The sequence below is a fragment of the Phoca vitulina genome, unplaced genomic scaffold (genome assembly GCF_004348235.1).
Source record: "Phoca vitulina isolate PV1807 unplaced genomic scaffold, GSC_HSeal_1.0 scaffold64, whole genome shotgun sequence".
Taxonomy (NCBI): domain Eukaryota; kingdom Metazoa; phylum Chordata; class Mammalia; order Carnivora; family Phocidae; genus Phoca; species Phoca vitulina.
Window position 1 is genome coordinate 3,229,439 of NW_022589767.1, and position 16,914 is coordinate 3,246,352.

Here is a 16,914-nt window from a genome sequence, read left to right on the forward strand (position 1 = left end):
GCACATAGTAGTTTCTGGGTATTGCCTGTAAAAACTCTCTAAAAGCGGAAAAATGCTCTACAAAAGGTATTTTTTCCATCTTGGATTTTAAAGATTTTATTTATTTTAGAGAGAGAGAGAGTGAGAGATGGAGAGCATGAGCAGGGGGAGGGGCGGAGGGAGAGGCAGAAAATCTCAAGCAGACTCTGAGCTGAGCATGGGAGCCCTATGCGGGGCTCGATCCCACAACCCTGAGATCATGACCTAAGCCCAAACCAAGAGCAAGACACTTAACTGACTGAGCCACCCAGGTGTCCCTACACCCTGGGTTTTAAAGTACAGAGGCTTTTTAGACCAAGGCTAAAAACTTAGTTAAGTCATTAGTTGACAACTTTTTCCTAGAAAGTAAGAGTTGAAATCCTGAAAATGAAGGTTCTTAATGATGTAGAATTTTCTGAGATTTTTTGTGGTAGAAATGAAAACACTGGGAATTAATTTCAACTCACCATCTATTGAGCAAATACTGTGTTTTGCACTATGGAAGTGAATGGAAAATGAATTAAGACGTGATTTCTGTCCTTGGGGACTCATATATAAAGATAGAAGTAATGAAATATGGTAAGTATAATGATGGTATGCACAAAAGATCTTGAGAGTGAAATTATACCTGGCTTGGGGGATGGGTATAATAAAGGGAAAAGAGAGTAAGGAAAAGATTGTTACTGATGAGATAATTTAGGTTGAGTCCTAAATAGGATTTATCTGTTGAACTAGGATTGTTTCTTTGGGATAGAGAGTGAAACATGTTGGCAGTGGCACCAGTTACCTGAATAACAGCCTAACCATTTTCCTTTTCTAAACCATTTTCATGATGTGTAGAAACAGAACCAGTGTGGGAAGGGATGGGTGAAGGAAGCTTTATGGGCCCAGACTGAGTGTAGTCTAGCATGTATTTCAGCTCCTAGTACTTTTGTGAAGTTATTTAATCTTTGAGCCTGTTTCCTTCACTCATGAATTGGAGGTAATACCTACCTTGTAGGATTACTGTGAGAATTAATTGAAGTAATGCATGTAAAACTTACCTGAAGGCTTGATCTATATTAATATATCTCCCTACTACTTTGTCTTCTAAGTGCCGTGTATAAAGTAGATAATCAGTATAGTTACTGTTTTATGTCTTTGCCTTGGGATGTTAGAGAAAATCTAGTAAATTGGTAGTAAAATGATTGTAGTGGCTGGGGGTAATTGGTACAATGAGGGAATGTATGTCTTTTACTTTGATATCTAAAGTGGGTGAAAAGTAGTTCTTATAGCCAATAGTAGTAGCCAGCAACTTAGCTTGCTCAGGAAAACTTAGACTGAGAAAAAAGTAGTTAGGATTTACATTGGGCAGGTATTTGGCAAGGCAGGGGAGGCTTAGGGTGAGGAGAATGGGACAAGGTACATTTGAAGGTGTGTTACATAATTTAAATTTTTGTAGAACAGACATCCAAAAGAATCTACTATCTGAATATCGGAAGCTGCTCACTTGGCAGCTTTAAAAGTTTTGGTTATTTGTCTCCCCAATAACCTTAGTCCCATTTCAGTGCTACAATAATGTCTATCTTGTTTGAATCTTTTCCAGTTTACCGACCTCTTGCTTTTAAGGAATAAATTTGAGTGACCCTCAGAGAGTGTTATTTTTTTGAAGAATTAATGTGGTTTGGTTAAGTGTAACTTTTTTTTTTATCTAGTGTAGTACTTGAATAGTCTTTACATACATTATATTATCCAGTTTGCCCCTTGGAGAATAAGTAAGGATCTTTTAAAAAGCTGAGTTAATTAATTGAATTTAAATTAAAAAAAAAAAAAAAGCTGAGTTATTTTTGTTTCATTTTAAAATTTTTATTATGGAAAAATTTAAATGTATACAGAAATAATCAACTCCATGTGCCCATCACTCAGCTTGAACAGTTATCAACTTATGGGGCCAATCTCCTTTTGGCTATACCCCTCCCATCTCCCTATACTCTTAACGAATTTTAGTAAATATCTACATTGTGTGGTGGATAGACACGAGATCACATAGGGCAGCTAGATTTTAGGAAGGTAAACCAAGGAAAAGAGAAGGAAAAGGTGGATTTCCTAGATGATTATGAGGTATCAAGCAAACAGGTTTTTTCTGTGCGCTTGTCCTTGTCTTCTCTTGATGGGTGGGTTACTGCCACGGACAGATTTGTTGGGATCTCTCTCAAATTTGTTTTGTTAATATACCCAGTTTTAGACTGAATTTTACTCTGTTGTTCTCCCTATTTGCTTTTTTTCCCCCAGGGGTGTCTACATTCTTTATTTTTATTTGTTTTTCGCTCACGTTAAAATGTTGGGAGGTCTGTGGCAGGGCATGAAATTTAATTTGCCTTGGGACCAAACCACTCACCTAGAGATGTCTTTGTGGCCATCTGGACTACGAAAGAGAAGAAATTGTTTTTATCTTTATGGCAGATTACTCAAAATAAGCTTTGTTGCCATCATAGCTCTAATGACTCTAGTCTCTTCCCCACAGTTATTTAAATTATTGTCAAGATTCAAAAATTTGACTGCAAGCTTTAACCATTTTGCTAGATTTTAGTACTTTGGGGCTTAGACTCTGTGGGGAAAAAGATCTTTAATTAGCCTTCTATAAATGGAAATTGACTATCAGGATTTAAATAACTTAATTTTCCAGAAATTATAAAAATTGGCACTCTTTTCATGATAAAAGTACTATAAAAGGCAAAAAAAAAAAAAAAGGGCCTTGAGCAGACTTTTTTTTTTCTGGACTGAAATGGAGGCTTTCTTTCAAGCGAATTCCCTGGTGTTTGCTGTGTGTGATTTGGCTCTATCTCTGTAACTGCTAATATGTGGCATGGACTTTAGGCTGTCTGGGATCTGGATGTGCCCAAAGTCTGTATTGCAAGTCCGGATTCACAGGCATTGTGTTACAAAACTGGCTTGCTGCCTTCTCTGGTTTCTGTGTCCTAAGCAGCTGCATTGTTTGTTGCAGTATATGCATTAGCTGTTGTCTGTGTTCAGTTTCCTGCAGACTGACAAAGTGGGAGGGGCTTTGTTTGATACATAGCTGAGTTTTCACTGTGTGAGTTCTTGAGTGCACGTTGCAGCCATCTTAATTACACTTTAGTGCAACTGAGACAGTGCAGCTGTCTCAAAATGGCTGCTGACCTAGTCTTTGTAGCTGCTTAGGCAGCAACTATGCCAGTGAGGAGACTTGGCACATGCACCAGGACCAGAGGTAAGAACCAATTACTCTTTATCTTTGAACATTTTAATTAAAAAAAATATTTGAATTCTACTGAGTTTACATAGCAAGGTTAACTTAGAGCTTGCTTGCTAAGAAGTTGAAGTGTTTGCTTTAAGCTTCTTTTATGGAAAGAGTACATAGGATGGTGAGGTCAAAGGTTAAATTCCTGTAATTTCTCCCCATCTTATGTTCTGTCATTGCCAGAGCATTTGATCACTACAATAGTGTTTTCTGGTCCTAATTAACTTAATATTCTTTTTGTGTTGGATATTTTAGTTTGCTTGATATTTTTTAGTATAAATTAAAAACAGTACATGTACTGAATAGATTTTTTTTTTTTTTTTTGGGAAAGAAGCCATAAATAAGCCTTGTTTTGCATGAAAAGAGATTTTTCTGTTTGTGTGTGTGTGTGTGTGTGTGTGTGTGTGTTTTGGAGCTGTTGTTTGGTAGCTTTCTGGGAAGAATGTTAATTCTCTGAATATAAGTCGTAGTTAGAGAAAGAAAAAAATTTTTTAACACTGTTATTTTTTTGTAGTGGGTTCTAATTCTTTCTCGTTATGCTGCCTCCTCTTGGCCATTCAGTTCTTTCACATTTTTAAGGGTGTTAACTTTCTATTCTAATTATTTTTTTCTTAAATTGTCATTCAGATTCAGATTTTGAATTTAGAAACAAGTTCACATCTAGGTCTGGATACCCCTTTTGTTTCTAGCTAATGAATTTTAATGTAACAGAGCTGAAATAAATATTCAAGTTGTTTTGATTAATTGATATTGTTGATGTCCACTTTAGTCTTAGTTTAAACCTGTGGTATACTTAAAAATAATGTAATTCAATGATTTTGTAAATTTAGTTTCACAATTTTCAAAAAGATTTCTTAACATTCTTCTGAAGTTGAAACACTTACTGAGATATGGTAAGTCCAGAGTGACCCAGAGAGTTAGGAGAATGAAATTCTTATTCACATAGTATTTCAGATAGCAGAAAGTTTAAGCTCTAATGTTTAAATTGTGGTATTTACTAAAATTTTTTAATAAATGGTATAGTACATTTCTACAGTTTTGTTAAGAGTATTATGAATATATCCCTGACTAATATGACATAGAACAGTAAGTCTGAACTTTAGAAAACAGCAACTTTTGCACATTAAATTCTTATGAAGGACCCCTGTATTTAAAAGGGATACGTATGGTATTTTATTGTTTTGTATTTACTTTATAATTTAAAGTATTACATTTACTTAATATAAGCTTACTTAATAAAATGAGAACAATTAGGCTGTTATGATGAAAACAAAAGTTTGAAACCAGATCATATATCACAATTATAATCTTGTATTAGTGTCAGGATCTAGGTTGCTTAGTTGTAGAACTTCAGGTGGTAAGGGACTGTAGAATTCATTTTGACAGGTATTCTAGAATGTGAATTCTTTATGTTCTTTTTTAATTTCATGAAGTTAGAGTATAAGATCTATAGTTACACGATTTAACAGTTATTTGAAATTGCTGCCTTGCCACAAAATTGCATTTATATTTGTTCTAATTTTTTTTAACAAAATAATTTTTTTCTTAACTTAATCATTGGTCATTTATTCAGTGGCTTCACATGTATTTGGGATCACTAGTTCAGTTTCATCAACAGCTTTAGCATGTTTATTTCTCTTTCATTAGCTTACTACTTTGTGAAGTTGTTAGGACTCTTTTTATGCGATATAATGGATTCTAATAACCTGAACATTACTTTATATAAATCCAATAATACGAGCTTGCCCCCAAAAGAGAAGAACAAGTTCAGTGTTGTGTGAGAGAGAGATTTTATCCATTGTGCCTTTCAGTAAGGTTTTGCCTTAGAGTGAGTATGACATAGGAAGTGAATGTGCTGTGCCCTTAATCATTATTATTTTCATGCTTCTCATAGTATGAGCAGCTTACTGTATTCAAATATTTCATACAGTGTAAGCCAGCTACTCAGTTTGTTCTTTATTGCTAGAGAAAAATTGGCTAGGTTGAAATTATTGAACCAATTTATGTTGATCTTCAGAGTAAGACCTTGGGGAAATTTTAATGATCCATTCTTTTTGTCTTCTGTTGTGGATTATAAAATTTACCTTCACCCTCTACAAGGTGACTCTATTGATTTTACTTATACATGGGGAAACACCAACAATGTGGTTACTCGGGATATTATTGCTAATTCTTTCAGTGCCATGTTGTATTTTTGCAACTATAAGCATAAACTGCACCTCAGTGGGATTATTACTTTTGGGACTGGTGACAGTTTTCAAATTGTCCATGCTGAATTTCAGGTTAGCTATTAGGCTGAATAATTGAAGGCATGATAAATCTGGGAGCTGGATAATTAAGGTTTAATGTTATTATTTTGTCACTTTTTGTGCTCCCTATTTGTTTATCCTTTCTCCTGAGCCATTTCATTAAGCATAAGCCTTTAAGGAAAATGTTGAGATAGTGAAAGAAATTGACTAAGAGTTTAAACCTAAATTTGAGTTGTTTTTACTACTTTCTTCTTATATTGGTCATCTCATTCCATTTTCTGACTCTTGTTTCCTCATCTGTAAAATGGGAAAAAATTCCTATCTATATGGCGAAGATATACTGAGAATAATGTTTCTGAAGAGTACCATGAAATATTCTGCATGCTGATTTTCCAGTAATAATTTGAATGCTTTTCAGTTTTTTTTGTTTCTCAGATGTCGTGTACTTTATCAAATGTGATTGGATTAGGGAATGTGGTATATTTAAACAGTATGGGAAATTTCTTGTATAACTCATGCTCAGAAGCAAGTACTGACTTGATAGTAGTACATCCATATCCACTTGGTAATATGTAGTATTCATGTTTGTACTACTGATCCCATTCTGTTACATAGATTAGCCACCTTTTGCTGTATGTGGATATGGTAGATATGTTTATTAAGTAAAGCCAATATAGAATGTTGGTATTACAGAATTAAGGGAGTAAATGGGAGAAATGTTTCAATTCTAGTCTGACTGAGTCCTCCAAATATACAGTGAGAAAATAATTTCTCTAAAGAGAAGACTTGAATTCAGGGCCTAGAGTTTTCTGTGTTTCAGTACAAATGAGAATCTTAAGAACAGTAGTTTTCTTTCAGTAGCCACAAATTGGCAGCCAACAGACTATATTCTTTAGCCACTGGTCTATGACTCTGGTTGTTAGAGCTAAATTGTTCCTTTTAAATCCCTCTTCTACTTGACAGATTGTTGGCAGCCTTTTATATTTAGAATATAGCTTCTAACCTAGAAGAAAGTAAGCATAAGTAAAGTCTAGCCTACTTTACTTGGTAGGAGAGACTGCACGTGTAAAGACCATTTATTTAGAAGATATGGCGCCTTTGCTAATCTTCAGCTTTGTCCTGATTTCTCTATATTAGAGTACTATGGTGCTGATTGAAGGAGATTCAGTGACATCAGCAAAAAGTGACAATAGAATGAAAGTGAAGAGATTAAAGAAATAATAATTAGAAACACGAATACCTTGAGGTCTTTTAATGTGATAATAGGTTCTCTTTTCTTTAAATGTTATGACAGCATTAAAGATACCACTGTTTATCATATTGATGTTCTTAATGATGATATTGCATAAGAAAAAGTTAAAATATATTCAAGATACACAGTTTACCAACAGGTAAATGAAATACATTTTATAAAAGATTTGTGTCTAAATTGGTTGAGTTGAGAAGTCTTAGCACTAAAAATGAGAAAGTTGCTAGTAGAAAGTTTTCTTAACTTTACTAGACTAATTTTAGAGACCATTATAAACTTATTTTTCTTAAAAGTTTGCTTTTGTTTACATAACATTCACTGTCTTAACTATGTTGAGACTACTTTGATGATGCAGGAAAACATGGTAGTTTATGATCATGATGTGATGTGATTTTCCACATTTTCCAGAGTGAAAGCCAGCTTCTTAGCATTCATGTAATACCATGACATTGCTAACTCCAGGGAAATGTTACTCTTTTTTGGAAAATGGCTTTAAGTTAGAGGAAACTTCAGTGGAAATTGAAAAAGCGTTTAACTTGCACAGGAAACACTGACTCTCCTGTTTTCCAAACTCTTCACACTCCCCAAAGAGAGTGATTTGGGAGAAAGCTTAAAGTCTGTTCAAATAAGGGATTTTTTTTTTTTTTAATTGCTCAAGTTAGAACTTTCACAGAATTCTCTATTAGTAATTTGTAGCAGTCTGTTCTTAGTCATTAATGTGTGAATATGGAAACGATGAAAAAAGTGCTTATTGACTCAGTGAATCCTTTGAGTTTAATGTAAAAGGAGTTTAACACCGTATCTGAGGAGTTGCTTCTCCACCTGCCTAAGGACTTCTGCCTTTCTTATAGTAAACCAGGTGCTATTACCCAGGAGAGTTGTATGACCTGTTGCTTTTCTTTGCTGACATGGAAGTATCATGGCATGCATTGTGGAAACTATTAGTATAGAAGTCAGGAAATGATTATTTTTGTCTCGTACTGCTATTAAGTAATTGTATAGTTTTGAATAAATTACTTAAGCTCTTAATGCCATTCTGCAACCATTAAAAGAGAGAGGTGGTTGGATTTGGGAGAAGACAAACTTTGGAATCAGTCAAGGTGAACTCATTTTCTTTCACTGACTAGTTAGACATTTATATGAGAAATGTATATATCATGCTGAAAGTATAATGCCTATCGTAAGTAAGTGCTCAGTAAGTCTAGGCATTATTTTTTATGGGAAGAAGCTAGTTGCTTATTTTCAGACTTTAGTTTTCTTTAAAATGGGGATAAAGTCTACCATACAGAGTTGATAATTGGGATTTAAATGAGCATAGTATATATAAAGCATTTAATGCAGTGTGGGACACAAATTAAGTATTAGTAAATATTGGTTGCTTTTTCCTCACAAGTTTCCCTCTGGCACAAATTTTTTTTCTGTTTTTTTTTTTTTTTTTTTTTTTTTTCAATCATTATGGTATTGGGGAGAATTCTGGGCTACTTGGATACTTTAGAAAAGGATCTTTAGGGTGAGGGGTTGTTAGGGGTCTGGCTGATTTATAGTAAAAATGCCAGAAAGCAAGGTGCTTTAATCTCAAAGTGAAGACTTTAAAGAGCTTGAAGGGGACACAGTAAGAATTCTTCCTGGTGCTAAGGCAGTATGATAGAGTGAGAACAAAAATGGATTGTGAATTGATCAATTGATTCAACAATTTTAGCAAACATTTATTATGTACCTGTTATTTGCCAGGCACTGTTTTGTTTTTTTTTTTTTTAAAGATTTTATTTATTTATTTGACAGAGAGAGAGACAGCGAGAGAGGGAACACAAGCAGGGGGAGTGGGAGAGGGAGAAGCAGGCTTCCCGCGGAGCAGGGAGCCTGATGTGGGGCTCTATCCCAGGACCCTGGGATCATGACCTGAGCCGAAGGCAGACGCTTAACGACTGAGCCATCCAGGCGCCCCTGCCAGGCACTGTTTTAGTGTCTGGCATACAAGATCCCTGCCCTCGAGGAGTTTACACTGGGGCAGGGGAAACAGGAGGATAGATACTAAATATGAGAAGGTTAAATTACCCAAGGGATTGAGAATCCTGGCTAGGTGAACACTTACCAAAATGTGGTCTGTGGATCAGTTTCAAGGTCAGTTCAGATTAGTTTGTCTGTTTATTCCTGGTCTTCCATGAGATAAGAACTGAAATTAAGAGGGTCTAGAAATTTTTATATCAATCCAATAAAGTAACTTTATGTCAGTTGGGTCAAATAATAAAAATAATTGACGCTTACACATTTTATATGCTTTCACTTTATTTCACTTTCCAAGTAATTCTTTTTCGTTGAATTTACAAAAGTGTTGATCTTTGATGGATTAGAGATAAAACATTGGCTCTTTACCATTATTTGCAAAGCATTGAGCTAGATTAATAACATTGTTGGCACTTCAGTAAACAGGTTATAGAGAATTTAAGCTTCTTATGATTAATTCACTGTCAGGTGATTGTTTTACTTATTCAGCTTAACAGATAGTTATATACATTATATTTTATGATGGATTAAATGATTTTAGGTCCTTTGATTTTCAAGTACTTTTATTCAAAGAGCTGGCTACATAAAGTAGGAAGAGAGAGGGTGGACACAGCTAACAAAATTAAAACCAGAAGGAATACAATACTTGGATGATTTCCAACTCTGAGATGTTATGATCAATAGCCAAATATTACTTAAATAGTGTACACTATGTGGAATGACACCATATTATATATATTTGTTTCTTTCCTCCTTTTGCTGCTGGTGGAGTACAGATTCTTTAAAGAATATATAGTTGTTTGAGGAAATCCATTATTGCTTATCAAAGAAAACCGAGGTAACACTTAGGATTATGCACACATTAGAAGTCTACTAATTACTGTTGATGTGTGATAACTTTATTTTTCCTCTAATTTAGAGCCCCATTGTCTTTATTGTGTAATAGGGGTAGTTTAAGACTGATGTTTTAGAACAGCTGAAAATACAGGTGCCCTAGGTGGCTTAGTTGGTTAAGCATCTGCCTTCAGCTTAGGTCCTGATTCTGGTGGCTTGGGTTCAAGCCCCGCATTGGGCTCCCTGCTCAGCGGGGAGCCTGCTTCTCCCTCTCTCTCTGCAGCTGCCCCTGCTTGTGCACTCTCTCTCTCTCATAAAATAAGTTAAAAATCTTAAAAAAAAAAAAAAAACACAGCAGAAAATAAGATTAAAAAATAAGGAACAGGGGCACCTGAGTGGCTCAGTCGGTTGGGGGTCCAACTCTTGATCTTGGCTCAGGTCTTGATCTTGGGGTTGTGAATTCGAGCCTCGCGTTGGGCTCCATGCTGGATGGGGAGCCTACTTTAAAAATAAGGAACATATTTTGGATAACCCCTGGTTAGCATATTAAGTACTTTTCATTTTATTGCCATAAAATATGTGGCACTAAACTAGTTTCTAGGCTATTTGAAAATGAAATTCAGTATAGTTAGACTCACTAAAATAAATGGAAAAATAGAAGTGAAGAGATAGAATTATGTATTAGGTGATAAAGTAATTGAAAAAAATTTAAACAAAGGACTTCATAGACAGTGACTCAACTCTTAGATCTAGCCAATTAAAACAGCACAAGAATGATTTAGGTTAAATGAGAATGTGCCACTGACAAAATACGTTCTTGTGTAGATATTTGTAACTTAACGTGAGCTTTTTGAAAAGTTTAGTAATATTAACTAGTGGTAAATATGTTGAATTACTTAATCATTGTACTAATGTTACTTGAATATGCATTAAGTCTTATTTGGTGACACATAAAGCCGTGTGGTTCTAAGAGCAAATCTATTTAATGATCATTTACTATTTAAATGATTAACAAAGTTTGAAAGGTGGCTGTACAGTCGAATGAGGACAGCTTTTGGCTAATGTGAATTATAATTTATATTTTTAATGATTGTTAAAAATAGTAGTTACTGGATTTATGTAATATATTGGTCTATGTCACAGAAAACTAAGGCTTTTGAATATCTCTGGGTGTTAAACATATTTTTGGTGTGGTGGGGGTAAAATGTCAGTTACATAAGAATTATAAATTGATTTTGTCTTATTACCTGGATTTGAATCATTGGTAAATAGATAACTAGATATATTCTAAAACCAGTCGGTGCCTGTTGGGGAACGAATGGGGGAGGGTTTACTCAGCAGTATTTTCCTTTAGTTTGGTCATGAAATGAGGACTGCTTTATGTAAATTGTTCTTACTGGTGCCAGCTAGCTGTAACTGCAGTCTGGCTGTGCTAGGGCAGCAAATAATATGTGTCATGGATTTTCTGTTTGGAATGTATAAGAATTCAGCCTTTAGGACTGAAAGGACAGAGTTGATGCTTTAGAATAAGAGTACTGAGACCTCCACAACTGACAATATGTGGAATAATGAGAAGCTATAAGCCTTTGAAGCTTTTAGTTTTGTTTTTATAGATTTATGCCTATTGATACTATTGGGTAATATGTGGGAGGTACTTAACTGCACACAGTTGCTGCAGTCCTAATAGTTGGCAGAATAGAAAGCAGTACAAAAGAATTCTGATTCTAGGCATCTTCACTTGCAACAGTCCTTTGGAAGATGTACTTTGTGTGTTCTGTGAGCTTCATTGGCATACTGGCTGACGTTTTTTGGCTTTTGTGGTTATTGGGTTGTTTGCTGCACAAACTACACAACAGATGTGAATCACTGTTTGCAAGGAATTTTAATATGTAGCCAATCTACTGTATTCCTGTTTTTTTATGAATATGAACCAAGCAAGGAATTTAGGCTCAAGAAGGCTGTTCTAGAAGTCTGCATTAGCTTTTACTGTTTATACAAATGAACTAAGTTGCAGTGGTTTACAGAAGAGGAAGTCCTTTCCACAATATCAAGCTACCCACAGGTAAGAGATTCAGGTCCTTTTTTTTGTGACCACCCCCACCACCCACCCCCCGACCCCTCAGGCCTTATATCTGTCTCTCACCTTTGGAAGGTTTTTTGTTTGTTTTTAATTTTAGTCATACCAGGATTGGTAGATTGTTTAATGTAAATTTTCAGGAGATTGTGAATACCATATTTGGATTTTTTCTTTTAAAAAATGATTTTTTTAAACAATTTTCCTCAGGTTTATATTGAAATGAACTAACAGTGGGCTTCATATATGAACATTACTCATGCATGCAATATGTTCATATTACATAGAAATCAGTTTTAGACCTCTTTTCATTATAGTCCTGTTACTGTGTTTTCAGTTGTAGTGACACCAACTGGTACCTACAGAGAAATGACGTTTTGTAACCTTACTAAACTATAAAGTTTTAGAGTAAATGTACCACTTTGAGTTCATCATCAAAATCTGACTGCTTCTGTTTTCACAAATGGTTCACTGACATATGTTAGATAATGTATATTTATACATATAACATGGTCAAGTTTTCCAGTTCCACCCTTATGCTTCCATTTCCACATATTTAAACTTATCACCGTCTTAACAAAGTGAAATTAAGTCTAAAACTAAAATGAATATTAGAAATTTTAATATTTTATTAAGTTAGGTGAAGGTGACAGAGGCATTTGTTATATTATTTTTTTTTTGGTATGCTTGAAAAATTGCATACAGAAAACCATTATCTCATTGAAATAAAAAGTATATAATATAAAGAATATATAACCATACTATAAAGATATAAAGATTTATGTTTATACAGAAGTGCAGATATGTGCGTCTGCTAATTATCAGTATGGCCAGTGATAAAATATATTACTGATTGATATAATTTTGGGGGATGAGTGTGAGTAGGTGACAAAGCAAAGGGTGATAGTGAGGCTAGCTTTGAGAAATAGAGGAGGAAGAAAGGTATTAGGCAGTTCTTTGGTCTTCACTTCCTTTTCTAGAAGTTGAACAGCAGGATCTTTCTGCAACTTTGAAGTGTTAGTTTTAGATGGGACTTTCAATTCTCTAGACTCTGAAAGGCCATTGGTCATTTATTACTACATGGTTGGGTACTTAAAAGCTAGAGGCCAGCTAGATTGAGCATGATAGAAGCCACACTCATGTTTCAGGGGTACAAACTGTTTCCTCTTGCCTTTTGAAAATGTTGCTTAGGCTTTTGAAAATTATTGTTCTAATATATGTTTTGTTGAAGTATAAAAATTTATATGTTTGTGGATGTTTCATTTGAGTAAGCAACTTCACTAGGATTAGAGAAATGTTGGTACTAGAAAGATACCAATTTTTATTAATTTACTAAAGGTTGGATTGGGAGAAAGGCATGCTTCTCTTAGTGTGGAGAACACATATATCTAAAACAATTGGGAAGTTTTCACACTTATCTAGAGCAATAATTGTTAGGGAGAATGTTAGATCGGGAAGATAGTTGAGACATACTGAGGGGGTTTTATTAATAGGTAAAGAGGCAAGGAGTTAGACCAAAATAGCATTCAATAAATATTCAAATGGGGGTCATAGCAAAGCAAGAGGAGGGAAAGTTGCACAGAGGAGTTTTTGTATAGACACAAATAAACCTAAAGGGAATCATGTAAGACAAAGATAAATGTCTTGAGGATAAAGATGTATAGTTTTTGAGACTGTTTAAGTTGAGTATGAATGATCCAAAAATCTGAGGGATAAATTTTGAGTTTTCAGTTTTTGTGTTCCTCTTAGGCAACAAAATTTATTAGCAAGCAATGTCAAATAACAAAATCTTGAAAGTGGAATAGACCTAGGTGGTCAAGTAGTTGTAACATCACACTTTCTACAGGAGCCTACTGTTTATTATTCCTGACAGATAATTATCTAGTTTCTGCTTCAACATTTCTAATGACAGAGATCTCTAATTTCATAAGGCAATTAATTCCTTTTTTTGTTGGATATCTGAACAAATCAGTATTTGTTGATTTTTAGGAGAAATTGGCCTCTCATTGTTTTTGTTTCTGTACTCGTCTGTCTGTCTGCCTGCCTGTTTTTCTATCTGTATCTGTTATACACACATAATAGATCTGCACTACTTAAAGAAAGCCATTAAAATTCCTGTGTTTTCTAGGCTAAATATCCTCCATTTTCCCAACTATTTCTCATATAACACGTTGTTCTAGGTCATTCTTTAACCTGGTCATCCTGTTTGTCCTACTGTTTCTTTAAGAGTCCCTCTTTATCTGGGCCACTCAGAACTAAATGTAATACTAAAAAACGTCTCCCTTTCCTTAGACTGTGTGCTTCTGTTCTGCAGCTTAACTTTGTGTTGACATTTCTGGCAGCCACCTAGCACTGTTGAACTTTATTGAGTTTGCAATAAGTTCAAATCCCTCAGTATTTTTCACACATACCATTGGTAACCTTAAATATACTTGAATATTTGAACCAAGTGTATTGCTTTATATTTGTAGTTATGTCTTTATTATTTCTAATATTGTTTATTATGCTTTTTTTTCAGTTTTCCTTGATGTATTTTCCACTTTTTAATAGTTTTTTTTTTTTTCAAAGAACTGGCTATTGGTTTTATTGTTGCTTGCTGTTTTATTGAGTTTTCCCTCATAATTTTTGCTTTTATTATAATTCCTTGCTTTGGGTTTGTACTTTTCCTCCTTTACTAGCATTTTTGAGTTTGTGGGTTTTTTTATTAATATGTGCAGCTTAAGGCTATCACTTTTCCTCAGAGTTATTATTTCACCACTGATTTCTTCCTTAATCCAAAATACATATTTTTTTAATTTATAAGGCAATCCTTTTCCTCTTATTTCATTGTTGCTCATCTAACTTTGTTATCTTATGGCCAGAGGATGTGGTTTTGTGTGATTTTTTTTGTTTGTTTTTTTGTCTTTGAATTTATTTCCTTGTTACCACATATGTGGTCAATATTTATGTTGGATGTGTTCATGAAAAATGCATATTCTGGGTTTGTTGGATATACGGTTCTATTTTTCTATTAAGAAATACATGCATTGTTTATATTACTTTCATTTTCTTCATCTGTAGATTTTATAATGAGGTATGTTTATCTTTTGTGGATTTATTAGTTTCTTCCTGAAATTTTTAAACCTGTTTTGTTTTATGTGATTTGAAGTGTTGTAATTTTATCTATAGGAAATATGTTTTTTTTGTCCAGTAACTTGATCTTCAATTTGAATTGTTTTTAATATACATTACTTACCCTCTTTTGGTTAACATTTGCTTAGTGTATCTTTTTTTTTTTTTTTAAGATTTTATTTATTTATTCATTTGACAGAAAGAGAGCACAAGCAGGGGGAGCAGTGGAGGGAGAGGGAGAAGCAGATTCTCTGCTGAGCAGGGAGCCCAATGCGGGACTCGATCCCAGGACCCTGAGATCAGGACCCGAGCTAAAGGCAGTCGCTTAACCAACTGAGCCACCCACGTGTCCCTAGTGTATCATTTTCTATCCTTTAAAATTTTTAACCTTTCTATGCTATTTTGTTATAAGGTGTGTCTCTTGTTTATAATGCATATCTGATATTTTTGTCACTTTACCCAGTTTGAAACCTGGTAAGTTATTTTTAGACTGACAGTTTTCTTTATTTTTGCCCCACATTTCACAGCCCCTAAGTTGGCTATCTCCCATCATACAATTATCTGAGATTTTAATTCCAGACTATTTATTTTAAAGATGATGGATCCTCAACAGCCAGCCCATGAGTTCTACTTGTTTTTTGGAGCATTGATGTTTCCTTTTGGAGCATTATCTGAGTTCCCTAATTTGAATTCCTCCCCCATTTCTTAGGGTCTTTTGATGTCTTGAATCTGTACTGTATTTTTATGTAATTGTTTTAGCAAGGGTCCATATCCTCAGTCTTTGCTCAGAAATAATATCTTTATTTTTTCGTCCTGTTGATTGCTAGTTTTTCTGGCAATAGATTTCTAGGCTAAAAATAACTTTTCCCTTGAACTTTGAGGATATTGTTGTTTATTTTAGCATTCAGTATTGCTGATGACAAGTCTGATGTCGGTTTAATTCTTATTCCTTTGTAGTTAAGTGATCTTTTACTCTAAGTTATTAATATTTCCTCATACTGGTTTTCTGAAGTCTTAACACAATATGTCTAGGTGTTAGGGTTTTTTTTTGTTTTTGGCTTGTTTTAATTTAGTCTGTTTTGGTATAATTAGCAGGCCTGTTCTATGGAAAACATATATATATATTTTTAATTTTAACTCTGTGAATTGTTTCTTTTATTTTCTTTCCTTCTTAGTTCTTTTTTCTAAAACTCATCTTCAGTGAAAGTTGTTGCTTCTGTGTATGTTCCCCATCAATTAGCTTTTCTGTTTTTCCTTTGTGTAATATTTTAAGAGGACATCTGGTCTTGATTACCTATGTCTTACTTCAGCTGTGTCCATGCAGCTCTTGTTTTGAATTTCTAAGGTTTCAGATTGATTTCTTTTCATATCTGCTTGTTCTTGTGGGTACAATACCTTTTCAGAATATTTAATATACTATTTTAAAATGTTTTCTGTTCATTTTACTAAGTAGTTCTTTTGTTTGAGGGGTTTGGCATCTATTTGTGATTATACTCATTTTTGTATTCGAGATTTCCTGTTTTACTCTGGGTTGATGCTGACTGAAATGATTGTGAGGGGGTGGGAAGTGGTACTTGTACTTGCTGCTCATGGGAAATGCTGGCAATTTAGCTTTTGGATTGTAACTTCCCTTCTCTGTCTCTTCTGGAGTTTAGTGTCTGGGTGGGTCAACTAATTACATTTATAAATGTCATTGCTGCTCTGGCTTATTATTAGCATGGAAGAGATTGGGAAAAGTGGAATGAGTTTAAGATACAAATTACGTGACTGTGTCTTCATTGTGAAAATTCAAACTGGCACATCTAAGTGAAACTTGGTATTTATATTCCTTTGTCTAGTTAGGCATTTATCCTTCCAGACTTTAAAATACCACTTGTGTGCCTATATTAATGTTTAGAAATATATTATTTTTGTGTGTGTGTTTTAATACAATGACATAAAACCTGGAAACAATTTATTGACTACTTAGGCATCTAAGTACTTTCTATTTTATTATCCCATTTAACCCCTTTAACATTTTTATGAGGAGAGGCATTGTTAGAATTTTAGTTTCATAGTTGAGGATACTGAGGCAAAGAAGGAATATATTACTGAACAGGTAACTTAGCTAGGAAAT

General features: G+C 34.2%; 1 protein-coding gene across 4 annotated transcripts in view; it reads left to right on the forward strand.

The window, feature by feature from the left end:
• Positions 1–16,914, forward strand: part of ATF7IP (activating transcription factor 7 interacting protein) — a 125,708-nt gene that overhangs the window by 14,227 nt on the left and 94,567 nt on the right. For 2 of the 4 annotated variants that reach the window (XM_032391815.1, XM_032391816.1), the window contains exon 1: positions 1,870–3,247. The exons of 1 other annotated variant lie outside the window; for it this stretch is intronic. In XM_032391815.1, coding sequence (XP_032247706.1) covers positions 3,231–3,247 — 17 coding nt within the window. In that variant the 5' untranslated portion in view covers positions 1,870–3,230. Of the gene's footprint in view, positions 1–1,869; positions 3,248–10,098; positions 11,676–16,914 lie in introns of those variants that run through there. One more of the 4 variants, XM_032391820.1, reaches the window with a different exon arrangement.